The sequence below is a fragment of the Pterocles gutturalis genome, unplaced genomic scaffold (genome assembly GCF_000699245.1).
Source record: "Pterocles gutturalis isolate BGI_N339 unplaced genomic scaffold, ASM69924v1 scaffold37600, whole genome shotgun sequence".
Lineage (NCBI taxonomy): Eukaryota > Metazoa > Chordata > Aves > Pterocliformes > Pteroclidae > Pterocles > Pterocles gutturalis.
Genome location: NW_010147127.1, coordinates 22,451 through 38,422, shown reverse-complemented (window position 1 = coordinate 38,422; position 15,972 = coordinate 22,451). Strand labels below are relative to the sequence as shown.

The window sequence follows — 15,972 nt, the reverse complement described above, 5'->3', positions numbered from 1 at the left end:
CTTTTTATTTGGGGAATTTTCTCAGGGATCGGAGACACTCTCAAGTGTGCCTGTACTATTTTTGTTATGTGGTATCTTTGACGTTAAAGGAAATATATTTTCTGCCTACTAATATGGGGTTTTCTTAGGGTTTTTTATTTTTATTTTTTAGTATTTATGATCTTGCGTTCAAACCGGATGGGACTCAATTGATAATTGCTGCTGGAAATAGGCTGCTGGGAGGGGAAGGTTTTTTTCCTCTTGCATTTACAGCTGTATGAATATGATTTCTTTCACATTAACTTATGAATATAGCCTATCAAAAATCCTCTTATCTCTGCTAGTCCAGCATCATATCCGCATACATATTAATGCAGGCTAACTGCAAAGTGTTTTGAAGCTTTTTAATGTTTCTTACCAAGTTTTAAGCTCTGTTTCCAAAAGTAATGAGATTTAAGTTACTTGTGCCATCTCGTCCTCTAGCACCTCACCCTGTCGTTTGAAATCCATTAACCTGCATCCAAACTGAGCCCCATGGCATGGCATACAAATACTGCATTGTTAAAAGTTTCATGCAAATCTCTGTGAAAAGGAGAAAGAAACTCAAATCCTTGTGTGTCCCTACTTTGTGAGAAGCTTCAGCTATAACTTTTTGCAGTTCCCTGGGTCCACTTGCTGCTAACCCATCACCAAGAGCAGCTCAAGACCATGTTTGTCACAGTTCCTGCAGAGCTTCCAGATGGGGCAGGTGTGGAAACTGCGGGGATGGATGGGTCACAGGATTGTAGAGATGTCATTCAGAACTGCAGGACAGCAGGCTGTGTTATTTTCAGTGCTTGCAGAACAGTATATTTGGTGATCGATCTTTCCAGTAATTTATTATATTTAAACATCTAACGCAGGGGAAAGAAGTAAAACAAGCTGGCCAAATGAGCTGTTTGGAGATTTCTTTTGTGTGTGTAGTTTTCTAATGCTGAGTCTTCTTTCGTTCTGAGAAATATTACATAAAGGAAAGCTGCTTCTACGCTTTAAAATGTTTTGTCTGGCATGGACTGCATGCTTTGCAAAAAAAGCAAACACAGAAGAAAATATATAAGCTTGTTGGCCTTCAGTAATTTTATATCATAGTCCTCACTGGAAGATTTTTATGTATGTTTTCTTCTTTTTGTGTCTGTTTTTGTCTTCCCCCTGTTTAAACAGGTATATGATACTTCTGATGGAACCTTAATTCAGCCTTTGAAAGGACATAAGGACACGGTATACTGTGTGGCTTATGCTAAAGATGGTAAATATCGCTTGGGGGGCTTTATTATTTCTTATTGCCTATTGATAAATGGAGAAATCAGGGTTGTTTCAGTAACAGTGTTTTGAACATGTGGGAGTGCTGGTGTGTGTTTGTTTGTTTGTTTGAACTGAGAGTTTGAACTGCTGTACAAATGCTGCACGCAGCAGTCCTGTACTTGTACATGTACACCTGTTAATCCCAGAACTGTGGTCCCCCCTTCCGCTCCCCTTCTCCTTCAGTGATGGGTAAGTTTGTATGTGTGTGGTGATGTAAGGAGAAGGCTTACCCCAGGGATCCCTCTTCCTAATACTCCGCCTGCCTCAGTTTTTTATTCCTGTAGTTCCTCTATCCCAAAGCTTCCCCATCTTCTGATCCTTCACACATTACCGTCCTCACCACAGACCTTATTCTGCTCGCAGTTCTTTCATTGTTTCTGATTCTCTTTCTGTGGGGACTTACTGTGTGGGGATTCAAAGGACGACTTACTCGCAGATGCTACTGTTTAAGTTATAGGCAGTACCTGTGAAAATGTCCCATTTTTCCCTTGACACTGTTAACGTAAATCTCCAGCCTGTGCCTGGCAGCATTGCAAAGCCTGGCTACTCGCTTGCATGGCTGGGCTTTAATGAGGCGCTCTCTGTGGGAACAACAAAATAAAGTCATCGGGGTTTCATGTAGCTGGAGAAGCACAGTCACATCAAGACACTTGCAGCGTTAGGCCCTTTATTACTGGAGCCTTGTCAAGTTCAAGAACTTCTTGGTCTCTCTTTGATTGAGTATTTGGGGTTAAAGTGATTCTTGTGTGTGTGGGCTATAATTACATTTAATTCCTAGGCAAACGTTTCGCATCTGGCTCTGCTGATAAAAGTGTGATAATTTGGACTTCAAAGTTAGAAGGAATTCTGAAATACACGTAAGTGATGCCTTTCAATTCCGTGCCTCTCAAAGCGGACTTTGATTATGCACTTCTGCTGTCAAAGAGTATGTGCCGCTAGATTTGGAAGAAGGTTGACTAAGGTCAGAGAAAATGCTAGTGAGTGGGTAATAGGAGAGGGAAGAGGAAAAGAACAGTTGAAGTATCTGAATGAGGCAGGAAAGCAATTAGAGGTTTGAAAGAGGATGGGAAGTCTAGATAAATCACTGAATTTAGAGGGCTGGCAGAGAACTGGGGAAACTCTGTATAGATCAAAAGAAAATGAAACAGAATATAACCCCAGTCTTGTAAAATAAACAATATAGTTCTGGTTCGAAGACCAAATTAAAGATAATGTTTGGTACTTTTGGTATATTTCCATCTTTCTCTGGCTTTGTTTTTATGTCATCCCTCTTAAGTGACATCTTCAAATTCTGTGTCTGAATGTGTGTGTACGTTTATTACTAGTTAGTATGCACCAGCTAGTGTACTGCCAGGAGCACACACAAGCATACTTGGTTTACAGTTTGGATATAACCTTTCATCATATTTCACCAACCACCATCTCCGTACATTTTAGCTAATCTTGATGAAATACAGTGAATCCTGGCAGTTACAGAGTTTTTTTTTTAAGTTTTATAGCTGATTTAGTTTACAGTAATTGCAGATTAATTTGATGTAATATAAACTTGATCAAATTATTTCTGGCATCTGGGAAGTCTTTCAGCTATCTTGCTGAAAGTCAGAAAAGGAGGCATTTAAGAATCATTTACTGAAATATGATTGTAACTTCTTTCTAGGCATAATGACTCTATACAGTGTGTTTCATACAATCCTCTTACTCATCAGTTGGCATCCTGCTCGTCCAGTGATTTTGGTATGTCTTCTTCCTCTGACATTAAGCCATGAAATTCTATTAATCAAGTTGTATAGCTCAGCTAACTACAGATAGGTACAGTTCTGTCTATCTAGGAAAGATGAGGTACAAGGCTACCTGAAGTTCAGTAGCATTAGAGACTTACTTAAATCACTTAAACTTGTTGGAAATAACAGTGTAGTGAGGTGCCACTGGGTAAAATATACTACTCTGTTACTACAGTTTTTTGCAGAGACACCCTCTGTGTTATTTAGATGGATTTTTTTTCCCATTTGCTGATAAATAATATGTACGTAAATGTCCTTCTAGCAGTGGATGAGACTTTGATCCCTGTGAAGTCCCAGCTGAGTTTTCTGACAATATTAGTTTCTAATCTGGACACTGGTAAATGCTTACTTGTAATTTACTTTGGCTTTTTGTTTGCTTTAATCCAGGCTTGTGGTCTCCCGAACAGAAGTCGGTCACTAAACATAAAGCTAGCAGTAAGATTACTTGCTGTAGGTAAGTTTTAAGGATTACCTGTGTCATTTAAGTTGGTTTCAATACAAACAATTCAGAATAATATGCAAGCTTAAAGAAAAAAGGGTTCCAGTGAAACAGTTCAACATAAGCAGAGACACTACCAAGCAGTACGAGACGGGCTCTCCTGCTTTGCTGTTCAGCAGCACTGTGTCCTTCGTGCTGCTTTGCTGTTCTTGCCATTAAAACACCTGAGCAGCATTTGTAATGCTCCAGTAGGAATATGGCTAGTATTGGTGAAAGATGGTTTGTTCTTTCTTGAGTAGTCTTGGAGAGACCTTTTTTTTTTAATAACAAAAGGTTTTGGCTTTTGTTTGGTACTGTTTATAATGGAATTCTTCTGAAAGTGTCAAAGAGGTATTCTGGTCTTGAGCAAGTGTCTTACCTTCTCTCTCCCTCTATTTAGCCATCTTGTGCAATAACAGTAAAACGAAGTTAGGGGAAAAATAATTACACTTTTTGTTTGTAGAGCTGTTCATCTCCTACGTTTTTGCTATTTTCTGTAGAAGGAGATAGTACCAGTATGGGGAACCTGAAGCAAGGGTCCACTAATTTGTGTAAAGTCATCCGTCTAACTACAGCAGAGACAAGAACAGAAACCAGGTCTCCTCTGTCCTGCACCATGCAGTTTTATCTGACCTGTGTTCTAAATATGGTTTTTAAAACAGTCTGGTCTGCTGCCAGCACTGTAATCTCCAAAAATGTATCTGTTACTTAGCGCATTTTAGAAATATTGCAAGCAGATGATAACTTTATTTTTTTTCATCCCTACATTTGTTTTATTTCTATGTATGTTATAAAATGTTCTTGCTCTAGTGCATGCTGTTACCATAAATGTGGATTTAGATGCATAAACAAACTGTAGGATTACTGGCTACCTCCCAGTACTGCCTCTTAGAAGTGTATTTCAATCTATCTTCCCTGTTTGAGTATGCTGTACCATCCTACCTTCCTGCTGCTTGTTTTTAGTAGTTTGCTCTTCAGTATGTGTGTGTTTTATCAGCTGGACAAATGATGGCCAGTACCTTGCTCTGGGGATGTTCAACGGCATTGTCAGCATAAGGAATAAAAATGGTGATGAGAAGGTTAAAATAGAGCGTACAGGGGGTGCTTCATCTCCAATATGGTCAATTTGTTGGAATCCATCCAGGTAAATAATTTCATCCTTCCTTTTTTCATGCTGAATAGATAATCCTTGGTTTATTGATGGCAGAAAGGCTTGACTTTTATCCCTGCTGAAAGAGAGTAATGCCATGCACCTTACCTTTTTTGCGTGATTATGTACTGGGGTTTTGGCTTTGCTGCCAGTCTTTAAGTGAATGGAGAAACTGGGAACAAGTTCCACTTAGATGTCAAAAAACATTTCTTTTGTGTTTGTTTTCTCTTTTTGAGGGGGGGGGTGTGTCTGTTTGGATTGGGGGAGAGAGAGGGGAACTGGTGGTTTTCCCTTCAATTCAGAGAGAATATTGTTCCAAATATGTGAATAAACAATTGCTATTGCAGTTGGTGGGAGAATTTTTGGAAGAGAGCAAATGAACAAGAGGAGTCAGTTCACGGCTCTTTAGAGGAGTTACCAGTACTGGAGTCCAGGCCTGGCAGTAGGCAGGATAGTGAGACAGAGGGAGACCAGGAGGAGGAGGAGACCTCTATGAATTTGTGAGTGAAACTTCAAAGGAACATACGTACCTATATAATCTAGAACAGTAAGTTTTGACAAGTACCAAGGGCAGAGAGCACTATGCAGGGTACAAAATCAGACATTCAAAAATTTGGAAATTCTAGATGAACAGTTGCCTGTATGGTTTTAATTTATTCTGCTAGTATGTGTTCGGTTTGCAGTAGTTCTTCAGTGTGTGATAACATGTTGCTCTTCCCCACAAGTGCATGCATCATGCATTGAGCAAAGGGAGGGTGCTAACTGAACAGTTGGCTTTTCATTTGGTTTTTTGCCTGTTTCCTCTTTGTTCAGCTTATGGCTAGAGGCATTATTTGCAGCACAATGTCCAGATTACCATCTCCCTTCTTCCTAGGTGAGAAGCTGTGGAAAAGGTGACTCTCATGGTTTGCTCCAAGCTGAACAGATCATGTCAGAGTACCAAAGTTAAACAATTTGAGACCTGAAGCCTTTCCTTGGTTTGCTGCTGGTCTTTTTTTTTCCCCCCCCCCCCCCCGGCTTACACTGATAACTGTAGTTCACTCCTGCCCAGCTGTATTGACTTTGGTGTTACGGTGGCTTTGTACTACTGTAGCTAAGATCAGAACCTGGGCCCAGGTGCTTCATCAGTTTAAGGGACCATTAACTTCACTGTACCACTGCCTGTGTAGCTGTATGTGAAGTGATACATCAAGCTTTGGGATTATTCTAGTAAAGGAGACTGATTTTTCTTTTGTGTCCCCAGGCCGTCTTCCTCAGTTTTAAATGGTGAGGTACATCTGCTGTCCTTTCAGTTTGTGGGTTTTTAAACAGTAATATGAAGTATATCCTGCTATCCTATTACTTGCTCTATTGCTTTAAGAAATTTATTAATAAATTGCTGTAGAATTACTACTTTTTTTTTTTGTTTGTTAGAGAGGAACGCAATGATATCTTAGCTGTGGCAGACTGGGGCCAGAGGCTTTCATTTTACCAGCTTAGCGGCAAGCAGGTATGTTTTAGAAAGCGCATTCAAGAGCAGCAGGTCACTTCTGATTGTGTTTTGTGTCCTGTATTCAAAGGGTGTGCAAGTGCTTTGTTAGCTACATGAAATGTTTTCTGTTTTCCCAGCCTTTTAAGAGTCTGCTTTTATTTAACCATCTTTTCCTTCGACTCTTATTTCTCCCATGGCAACTCAGCTGCTGTCTTACAATTCCTGTATTAAAGTCCTTACCACTTTGCTGTCTTTTTTGATATGGTTTCCTGGTCTGTAGAGGACATCTTTGTATTTTTTTTCCACCAGTTAAAGGGGGTTTTGTGAGTTGCTTGCATTCTGAGTAGACTGGTTTGGGACTGGAGGGATTCTTGGATGTATTGTAGAACTGCCTTTGGGAATCTCAATATAGGCAGTGGTTCTAGGGTATTGAAAAATTGTGCGTGGCCAGAGAGATGAGAGGAATGGTATCAGCGACAGCACTTGTTGCCTTGGGAAAACATGAAATGATCCTTTTTTAATGTTTTTTGGTGGCTTTTTTTTTATTTCCCCTTGCAGATTGGGAAGGACAGAATGCTCAATTTTGACCCTTGCTGTGTTAGCTATTTTACTAAAGGAGAGTATATTTTACTGGGAGGTTCGGATAAACAAGTTTCCCTCTTCACGAAGGATGGCGTGCGTCTTGGTACCATAGGAGAGCCAAGCAGTTGGGTGTGGACATGCAAAGCTAAACCAGACTCCAACTATGTGGTGAGTAGGGATGTTTCTCTGCCATTTGCAGAGACAATTTGTCATATAAGGAAAGATCATAAATTCCAAACTCAGTTGCTTAGTCTAGACATCCTTACTGAGGCAGCAGAACCTAAGCAGTGTCTAGTGAGGTCCTGTAACTACCACTGAAGTTAAAAATACCCTGCAGAAGTAAAAGTTGGGCTGCAAGAAAGCTGGAAATGAGCGTAACACCTGCTTTCAGATGGTAAGACGTTTGTTGCATTTTGATTAAAAAAAGAAGAGGGAAAAGAAGAACAATTGCAGCTAATAACTTCTAGGCTGACCAAATCTAATGGGAAGAATGTGTTCTGATTGAGTTTCTAGCATTACACCTTGTGGAAAATGCCTACAAGGCAACTGTTAGCCATATTGCTGTACTCTGTGTCGCTGTACAAATGTAAAGAGGTAGAGTGAATGTGAAAACAAACACACGCCTTGCCTCCCCCCCATCCCCACCCAAAAACAAACCACCACAACAAAATCAAACCAAACCAAACCCCATCCACCCAACATGGTGGTCTGGGTGGTCTATGGTGAGATCAGTCCTCATTTTGCATTGCACTTTTGCCGCTGTTCAAGTAGAAGTAGGCTTAGTTGGTATCAATCTATACATTATGCAGGACAAAAACATGATGTTCATATAAATACTACACATTCTGGCAATTCTCACCTACATGCACCAATTGATAAAATAATTTTCTTCTTTTGTTCAGGCAGTAGGATGCCAAGATGGAACAATATCCTTTTATCAGTTGATTTTCAGCACTGTTCATGGCCTTTACAAAGATCGTTATGCTTACAGAGACAGCATGACTGATGTTATTGTCCAACACCTCATTACTGAACAAAAAGGTAATTTCACACTTGCAGTCGGGCCAAAGCGTCACTCTCGTTCTGTTTTGTTTTGGTGTTTTTAAATTATTATTCCGAGTGTTCTGATGGATATTATATACTGCATGTACCAGAGAGATTCTTGTCACTTTGACAGTGAAACTGAGGAGTGCTGTTTGCAGGATGAGAGTGCAAACTTGGATTCTAGAGGATCAGCACTGACAAGCTTAATGAAGGATGTGGGGATTTGAAAGGACATTGGGAGGGGCAGAGGCTTTTAAGATAAGGTTTTAATCTCTGCGAATGAGATAAAAATACTGTACTTCATATTTAGCTTTTTTTTCCCCTTAGTTGCAGCCTCAAGGGTTTGTGCTGATTTTGTCAGTTCGTATCCACTGGCTTTTTATGGCAAGGAATCAAAGTATTGCTCCAAAATGTGCTGTTGACAAATAATAGAGGGTGATAAATTGTGACAGGGATAGTAGATTACATAGATGGAGAACAACAAACATATCCGAAGAGGAATCTGCTTTTAATTTTAGAGGTGCTTCAGAAAGATTCAATTTCAATGTATTAGTAAGTTTTCTGATTTCTGTATCTGTTATTTTTGTGTCAGCCTGTACTGTGTTGTTTTTGTGTGTTTTTTTTCTCTCTAGTTAGAATAAAAGGCAGAGAGCTTGTAAAGAAAATTGCAATCTACAAAAACAGATTAGCAATCCAGATGCCAGAGAAAATCTTGATTTACGAGTTATACTCGGATGATTCTTCAGATATGTATTATCGGGTGAAGGAGAAGATAGTAAAAAAATTTGAATGCAATTTGCTGGTTGTATGTTCAGAACACATTATTTTATGCCAGGTATGTGCCTCAATAGCTCGAGTAGTCTTGGGGCTGGTTGGAAAACATTGTGCTGTATAATCTGTTGCAGTTTTTCCCCAAGGTACCAATGAGCAGTGCTGTTGTAATGTGCAGTGCTGATGTACTTCTAAACAAGAGCTGTGGCATGCCACAGGTGGCTCAGTAAAACAGTCTCTGTAATGATTTTGATAAATTAGCACATAATCCAGGGGAGCTCTGGGGTGGGGGTGAAATTTTAGAAAAAGGTGAGGGGTTTTTGTTTGTTCATAGCATTGGAAAGCCTTAAAGAATTTGCCCTGTTAAATTGACTGACTTTATGATATTTATATGTAGAAGTAGGCGCACGTGCTAATGTCGGTATAAACACAGCACATCAAAGACAGTGGTGTTATCTTTACCTCCTTGCAGTATTTTGTGTGTTGTTGTACCTTTTAGGAGAAAAGATTGCAGTGCCTCTCATTTAGTGGTGTTAAAGAACGAGAATGGCTGATGGAATCTCTTATTCGTTATATTAAAGTAATTGGAGGACCTCCAGGAAGAGAAGGCCTCTTAGTTGGTCTAAAGAATGGTCAGGTAACAACACATCATGTCTGGTATGTGATTTTTCACTGCAAACACAACCTGGTTTGTGCTCTTAGGGGGAGACCTTAGGAGCAGCGTACTCTTTTACAAGCCAGAATTTAATTTGACAGAATCTCATCTTGTGATTAAAACCTGATTACTTCTATCTTTCATGTTCTCTGGCTGTAAAATTCATACAAACATGTTTAACTTTGTCTAAAGTCCATAGGTTGTTGGGAGCAATTTACAAAAATCAGGTTCTTGGTGAACTGACAGAACATTTGCTTGGTGTGCGTACACTTCTTCTGGTGACCTGCTGTGAAGGTGTGGATGATCTAGAGATGAAATTGCTGTTTATGTCACAAGCCAGTTAGCAGCTGAAAATTTCAAACTAGAGCCCAGAGGTACTGATATAGCGAAGAAGTTGAGATCCTTTGTGTCTTCTGTATCTATGCTATGTATTCCTGTAGTATTAATGGAATAGTTTAACCAGTGGAGCATTAAAAAATCCAGGATGTATAGCTGATGGGTTTTATTTGTATAGGCTTGCCACATAGAGTGTGTTGCAGAAACAAGTCTTTCCAAGATATCTCAAACTGAAAGCATTTCCTTAATTCTAATGCACAGTTTGTCTCTGAAAAAAAATTGCGGTTGCATGCTTTAAACAGCATTAAAGTTTCTGCTGTGCTAGTTCTAGATTTAAGGGAAAAAATGGATGGACTGACTTTGGTTTAAATATGTCTAGATTCTGAAGATATTTGTCGATAATGTCTTTGCAATCGTCCTGTTGAAGCAATCCACAGCTGTGCGCTGTCTGGATATGAGTGCATCCCGAAACAAGCTGGCAGTGGTTGATGAAAACGATACCTGCCTAGTGTATGATATTCATACCAAAGAGCTGTTGTTTCAGGTAAAAGTCAAAGTATTTTTAAAAATGAAGGGGGGGGGCAAGAAGTGATTTGAAGCACACAGCATACCAAGTGTTGCTGTACAGCAATTCGTGTATCTGTCATTTTAGCCATTAATCACGTTTTGTAGGATTTCCCTGTGATGTATTTCTCTATTTGAACTACCCTTTTGGAGATGGTAGTCAAGGGATTGGAAGACAGGAAATACATGTGAGCAACAGCTGAATAAAGAACACTTAAATGTGACCTTTTCAGTTTAATTTAGAGCTCTGTCCTGGTTCCCTTTGAAGCATTACAGTTAATGAGCATTTATCATTAGTACGAACAGAATTAAAGCCTAAACTTCTTTGTGCGTTGTGTATTCCCAGACTATAAAATGAGGAATGATAATTCTCTCTTCATTGGCAGTTTAGCAGTCACTCGAAGGGTTTACTCATTAATGTTGATGAAACGTTTTCAGAGAACACTGGATAGAAAGTGAAGTGCTACAAAGACAGGGTCTATAATGTCCCTTTTTGGTAAGGGCAGAAAAGTGAGCAGTTAAATGTTAGCTAACTATTGTGAAATTTTCTATTATGTTCTACAGTTTGATAGTATAGATCATTAAATACGAAACAAAGACAATTACAGCTGTTTATTGAAATGTAAAATATGTCCCTGTAAATCTCTGTAGGAATATACTGGGCTTTAGAATATTACAAATGTAAACAATAAATCTGTGTGTGTGCACACAGGCTATAACGGGTAAAATGTTCTAGTTGAAGGACTCGTATTTCTCAGGGAAGATGATGTGATTGTGTCTGTTGTGATATCAGTTATTTTGCTTGTTAGGAACCCAATGCTAATAGCGTGGCTTGGAACACACAGTGCGAGGATATGCTTTGCTTCTCGGGAGGGGGTTACCTCAATATCAAAGCTAGTAACTTCCCTGTCCACCAGCAAAAACTTCAAGGCTTTGTTGTGGGTTACAACGGCTCCAAGATCTTCTGTCTTCATGTTTTTTCTATGTCAGCTGTTGAAGTTCCGCAGGTAATCCTTTAATCTCATTAAGTGTTGCTTTACATTTCATAAACATCAATGTTTAAGAAGAAGCTTTTCTGAAATTTACCCATATTCCATTACCAAAATGATTGCAGTTCACACTTTCTTCATTGTTATTTAAGTTATATTGCATGATCTATTTTATTTTTGTTTATTTGGCATTAATTAATTTAACTTCCTTTTTGCTGTTTTTGATTGTTGTTCCTAATTCTTCCTTTCTACTTGCAAATGCACATAATCTAGAAGCAAAGAGATATGATGGGGGTATTACCTCTTCCTGTGTTTTTACTGTAGTCTCTCTGTGTAGCTTTTCTGAAGTTGTAATTTAATTTTCCTTAGGAGTACATCAAATACTGTCTTATTGTTGCTCCATCAAGATGTGTTTAAGCAATATTTAAACTGTATATTTTAGTCCGAATGTTACATGGGCAGTCTTTATATTCTAAATTTAGAGATTGCCTTTCACAAAATGCTGTTTTCTGCATTTTGGGAAGCAATGGAAGTGTCTAAAATGGTCCAAGAAACAAAACAAAAAGAGAAAAGGGAGAAAAAAAAGCCTAACCCAATTCTGGCTTACGCACCCGAGCATGGTCAGGATTTGAATCCAAGAGTCAGTGAAGAAGGCAGAAGTGCTGTGTGCTTTAATTAACTAGTGGAGCCCTGTGTTACAGCCCCGTGTGTTCCTCTGCGGCATTGTCCTCACTGGGCTCAGGGTGCCCCGTGCGGGTGACAGCCCTGAGATCGGCCAGGTCTCGTACACCCTTTGTCTGTCTGTGGCAGGCTGTAGGCACCAACACTCCACGAAATTACTGTGAAGTATCACAGAGGGAGCTTTTTCCAAGCTACCCTTTTGGTGGGAGGGAGTACAAAAAAGTATATGATTTTCAGATCAATTGATAAAAATAACCTAGGAATCAGTCTGCATACTGTCTTTGGTTGCAAGCCCAGAATTAAGGGTGATCTAGCTGCAGTGCTCCCTGTTTGCTCAAAGGGTTCGAGTTGTTGCTGCAGATCCTGAGCCTTTTGTCTATTTGTGTCAGCCTGTAGTTGACAGTTTCTCTTTTTAATTCCCTTTTAGGGCAGGTCCTTGAGGTCAGTGTCTTTTGGGCTTAATAGTCGCAGTCTTGGTAAAACAGCTTTGTCATCGGGGTTGGCAAGAAGAGTTACTTCCTCGTGATGCCTCTCTCTGTTGTGTCTGGGTATTTCCAGGGATGCTTCACACTGGGCTGTGCTGGCACTTTAATGCTTTTAGCCTTTGAGAACAAACTACCTCCTCCTTTGCTCTGCTTTCATGGTATTAAAAAAAAAACAACACAGAACTCATCGATTGGCTCAATGTACATAACATTCAGCGTGTACAATGCTCAGAAGAATTCACAGTCTTTACTTCCTAATATGCAGGAAACTGATGATTTCAAGATGGATGAGTTTGCAATATAATTAACCCAGCTTGTCCAAGATAAAATAATAAACACCCCAGAATGTTGTTCTGTCTATTATGTAAAAAACATACATTTATTCTCTGTGGAGTTTATAATGGTTGTGGTTGGAATGTATTCCCCCCCCACTCCCCCCAATTTATGTAGAGAATTTCACTAATATATTTCAGTATTATGCTTTCTAATAACATGTTTTTCAATGGAAATCCTCAGTCTGCACCCATGTACCAATATCTGGAACGAAAAATGTTCAAAGAAGCCTATCAGATTGCGTGTTTAGGAGTAACTGAAACGGACTGGAAAGAACTGGCCATGGAAGCCTTAGAAGGGCTGGAGTTTGAAACCGCTAAAAAGGTAAAGCAGTTGTTTACTTATTTATCAGAAAGATTGTTTTATTTATATATCTATATTTATATATTTATACATTACATGCACACGCTATATATATGTGTGTGTGTGTGTGTTTTATGTCTGGAGTACAAAGTGGTGTCCCTGGGTTACTATCTTGCTTCTCTTTAGTGTGTGTTACTCCACATACCAAAGACAGTGTTGATTTGTTATCTACCCAGGATCTTGAGGTGAGGTTTTTAAACTGAAATCGAATTTATCTCTCTAGATAAATGCCACAGTCTAAATCAAAGTGTTAAGTGCAAAGGGAATGGTTTCTTTCATCTGCTGGAAAGGCATTAATGAATTTGAGGGAAATAGAACTGGGAAGTGGTTCACTGGTGCTGCTGAACACCGGGTGGCAGCAAAGAATGCCTCAGCTGGCTTTGCTTTTCCCCTTCCCCAATGCGATAAACTTCTTATTTTTTCCCCATAGTATTAAATATAACCTCAGTTCAGACGTGGAGGTTTCATATTCTTTACTATCTACACATTAATGTTCCTTGAAGGCAGTGGTGATGGAATGCCATCGTTTCAGTCATTTTCTATCTGGAATGCCTTGGTTTGGGGAGTGGGCATATACTGAAGAATGGAGTTTTCTCTGGCATAAAATACTTCCCTATTTTCTTTCACCACCTTTTCTCAAATAAGCGAGGGCGAACTGAGTTCGATGTCATAAATATTGTATGAAAGACAAAACATTCTAAAAATATGCAGGGAATGGCCTCTAATGATAGACATCTTTTAATAACAGATTTTTTTTAAAAGGAAATTAAATGCTTTATTTTTCTTTTTTTCTTAAGTGGAGGCACCAGAATAATTCCAGTTTCACAGACAGCTTTATGCAAATAGATATTATTAAAAAGAAGTTTTCAGTGCCTCCTTGGAATTTTAAAGTAGTGCCCTCTTAGAATTAGAGCGGATTAATTTGAACAAAAGCAGCTTCTTGACATTAAAGGCTCTCATAGTTCCTAGTCCAATCTGGTGTAAGCAGAATATTCTATGCCCTCTTAAGCGCTGGTTTGGTTAGAATGTGCAGTCTAAAGAGTTAAATTTCTATTTTTTGATGCATGTCAAGAACAAGTGCTAAGCTGCTGTACTCGCATGTGACTGCCACTTGAGACTTTGGGTTGCACATTTATCTCCATTTGCAAAAGATATTACACTGTCTTGCCGTGCTTTTATCTTATCGTCGTCTTACTTCCTTTCCTCTCTCGGAGCTACTTCTATACTGGATTCTCAGAGTGGTATAAAACCTAGAAGTATACACAGTATGCTTTGGCAATGTGATCAATTGTATGTTCGACCTCGTAATAATTTCTTTAAACTTCCTTGTCTGTATCATGCCTCACATCAAAATAGAAAAGCTGTAAAATAGCCAGAATAAAAGTATGTAATATTTCAAATGGCATTTGCAGTTGTGGTCAGAGCCCATCAGGTCAGGGACTGCCCAAACACAAACCCCAGCATATTTCTGTCTGTCCTGTTTGCATGAAGACAGCTTGATTTATGCATAGCAATATTCTGCTGGTTTTTTTCTGGCTTTTCAAGTTAATTCCTTTTATTCCTTTTTTTTTCCTTTTCAATAGGCATTTACCAGGGTACGAGACCTTAGATATCTAGAATTAATCAGCAGCATAGAGGTAAGAGAGCATTAATGTATTTTCTTACACTTGGTACTGTGCCAAAGTCAGTACATTCTGTTTGGGAGGCACTTCTGTTCCGATGGCGCTTCTGACTGTTGTAGATGTGTTTAGAGTGAAAGATCCTGATTAGCAGAGGTGACTCAAATTCTAGTCATAAGACTGAAACTTCATGGAAAAAAATGTGGGGGTGGGACAGTGAGAACTTCTGAAACTGTTTTCAGGAAAACTGGAGAAACATTTAATATTCAATTAATAATTGTTAGAATACTACTGTACTGACAGAGCTTAGTACCGAAGACTTCATAAACATGAGTTAATTAAGCCTTTCCTTACCCCCTGGAGGTAGGTAATTACTATTATCTCCTTCTTGCAGAGCCAGAAACAGGCCCAGAGAAGTAAAATGACAAACTCAAGGTCTCATGAGAAGTTTGTGACAACTGGAAATAGAATTTGGGATTCCTTGCTTTCATACTGTGCTCTAATCACTAGTTCTTAGTCTTCTCACACTTCTTGATAGAATTTCACTAGACAATGACTGTCATGAGCACATTAAAAGACATGGCATCACCCTTGTCCTACAAAGGCTTCATGACAATGCCTAAAGATCCGTGCTGAGATGGCATGAAGGGAATTCCTGCTTCTCACAATAATTAGATTTACACCTGCTCTGAAGGAGTACATTCCTTGTCTTCACTTTCTGCAGAGCTGTCCTGGTTCTGTCAAAACGACAGTTGGTTGCAGTTGACTTTTCTTGGTGTCTAACATGGGACAAAGTTCTGCATTGGGACACTCCCCCTTCCTCTCCCCTTTAGAGGGTAGATAGGTAGATGAGAGCATTCTCTCACCACTACTACCCTTTCCTTTCCACACATGCTTCTCCAGCTCTGCCTCTGTTGAGGCTATTCTGGAGTTATGTTATATTCTGTTTAATGAGGAAGATTCCCTTTGTAAATAGATGCAAACTTGCTTTCAGACTTCTTGAGAGTGTTCCTTCAGAAGTGGAAGTTCTACATCATTGCTTACTCTTTCTTGTGGTATATCAGATTCCTTTTAAGGCTTGTACGGGTGTCAATAAGCACACATATTCCATTAATGTAATGGTTTTCTCTCAGTAATGACACAATTTTTTTTCTAATTGATGACAGCAGGAAACATAACAGCCAGATCTCTATATCTGGCAAGATTCTGTGAAGTCTTTAAAAAAGGGTGTAACAATTCCTCTGATTGTTCTTTTGACCAAGTTTTTAAAGAGACCTTTCAACACCAGTGCAGTATCAGCCTAGTAAATAAGTGTGACCAGAAGCAGTGAGGGCTAAGTCTCCTTTGGCA

The 15,972-nt window shown here is 39.2% G+C and overlaps 1 protein-coding gene across 2 annotated transcripts in view; it reads left to right on the top strand.

Annotated features, from left to right (window-relative positions):
• The first annotated feature begins 155 nt into the window (after positions 1-155).
• IFT122 (intraflagellar transport 122) overlaps positions 156-15,972 on the top strand; it is a 31,281-nt gene continuing 15,464 nt past the window's right edge. Inside the window, exons 1-15 of one of the 2 annotated variants that reach the window (XM_010085958.1) lie at positions 156-217; positions 1,179-1,264; positions 2,099-2,177; positions 2,978-3,054; positions 3,489-3,555; positions 4,577-4,723; positions 6,143-6,218; positions 6,759-6,954; positions 7,689-7,823; positions 8,459-8,661; positions 9,097-9,234; positions 9,968-10,132; positions 10,962-11,159; positions 12,824-12,964; positions 14,587-14,640. In XM_010085958.1, the coding sequence (XP_010084260.1) occupies positions 4,611-4,723; positions 6,143-6,218; positions 6,759-6,954; positions 7,689-7,823; positions 8,459-8,661; positions 9,097-9,234; positions 9,968-10,132; positions 10,962-11,159; positions 12,824-12,964; positions 14,587-14,640 (1,419 nt within the window). In that variant the 5' untranslated portion in view covers positions 156-217; positions 1,179-1,264; positions 2,099-2,177; ... (1 more) ...; positions 3,489-3,555; positions 4,577-4,610. The remainder of the gene's footprint in view (positions 218-1,178; positions 1,265-2,098; positions 2,178-2,977; positions 3,055-3,488; positions 3,556-4,576; positions 4,724-6,142; positions 6,219-6,758; positions 6,955-7,688; positions 7,824-8,458; positions 8,662-9,096; positions 9,235-9,967; positions 10,133-10,961; positions 11,160-12,823; positions 12,965-14,586; positions 14,641-15,972) is intronic. The other variant, XM_010085959.1, reaches the window with a different exon arrangement.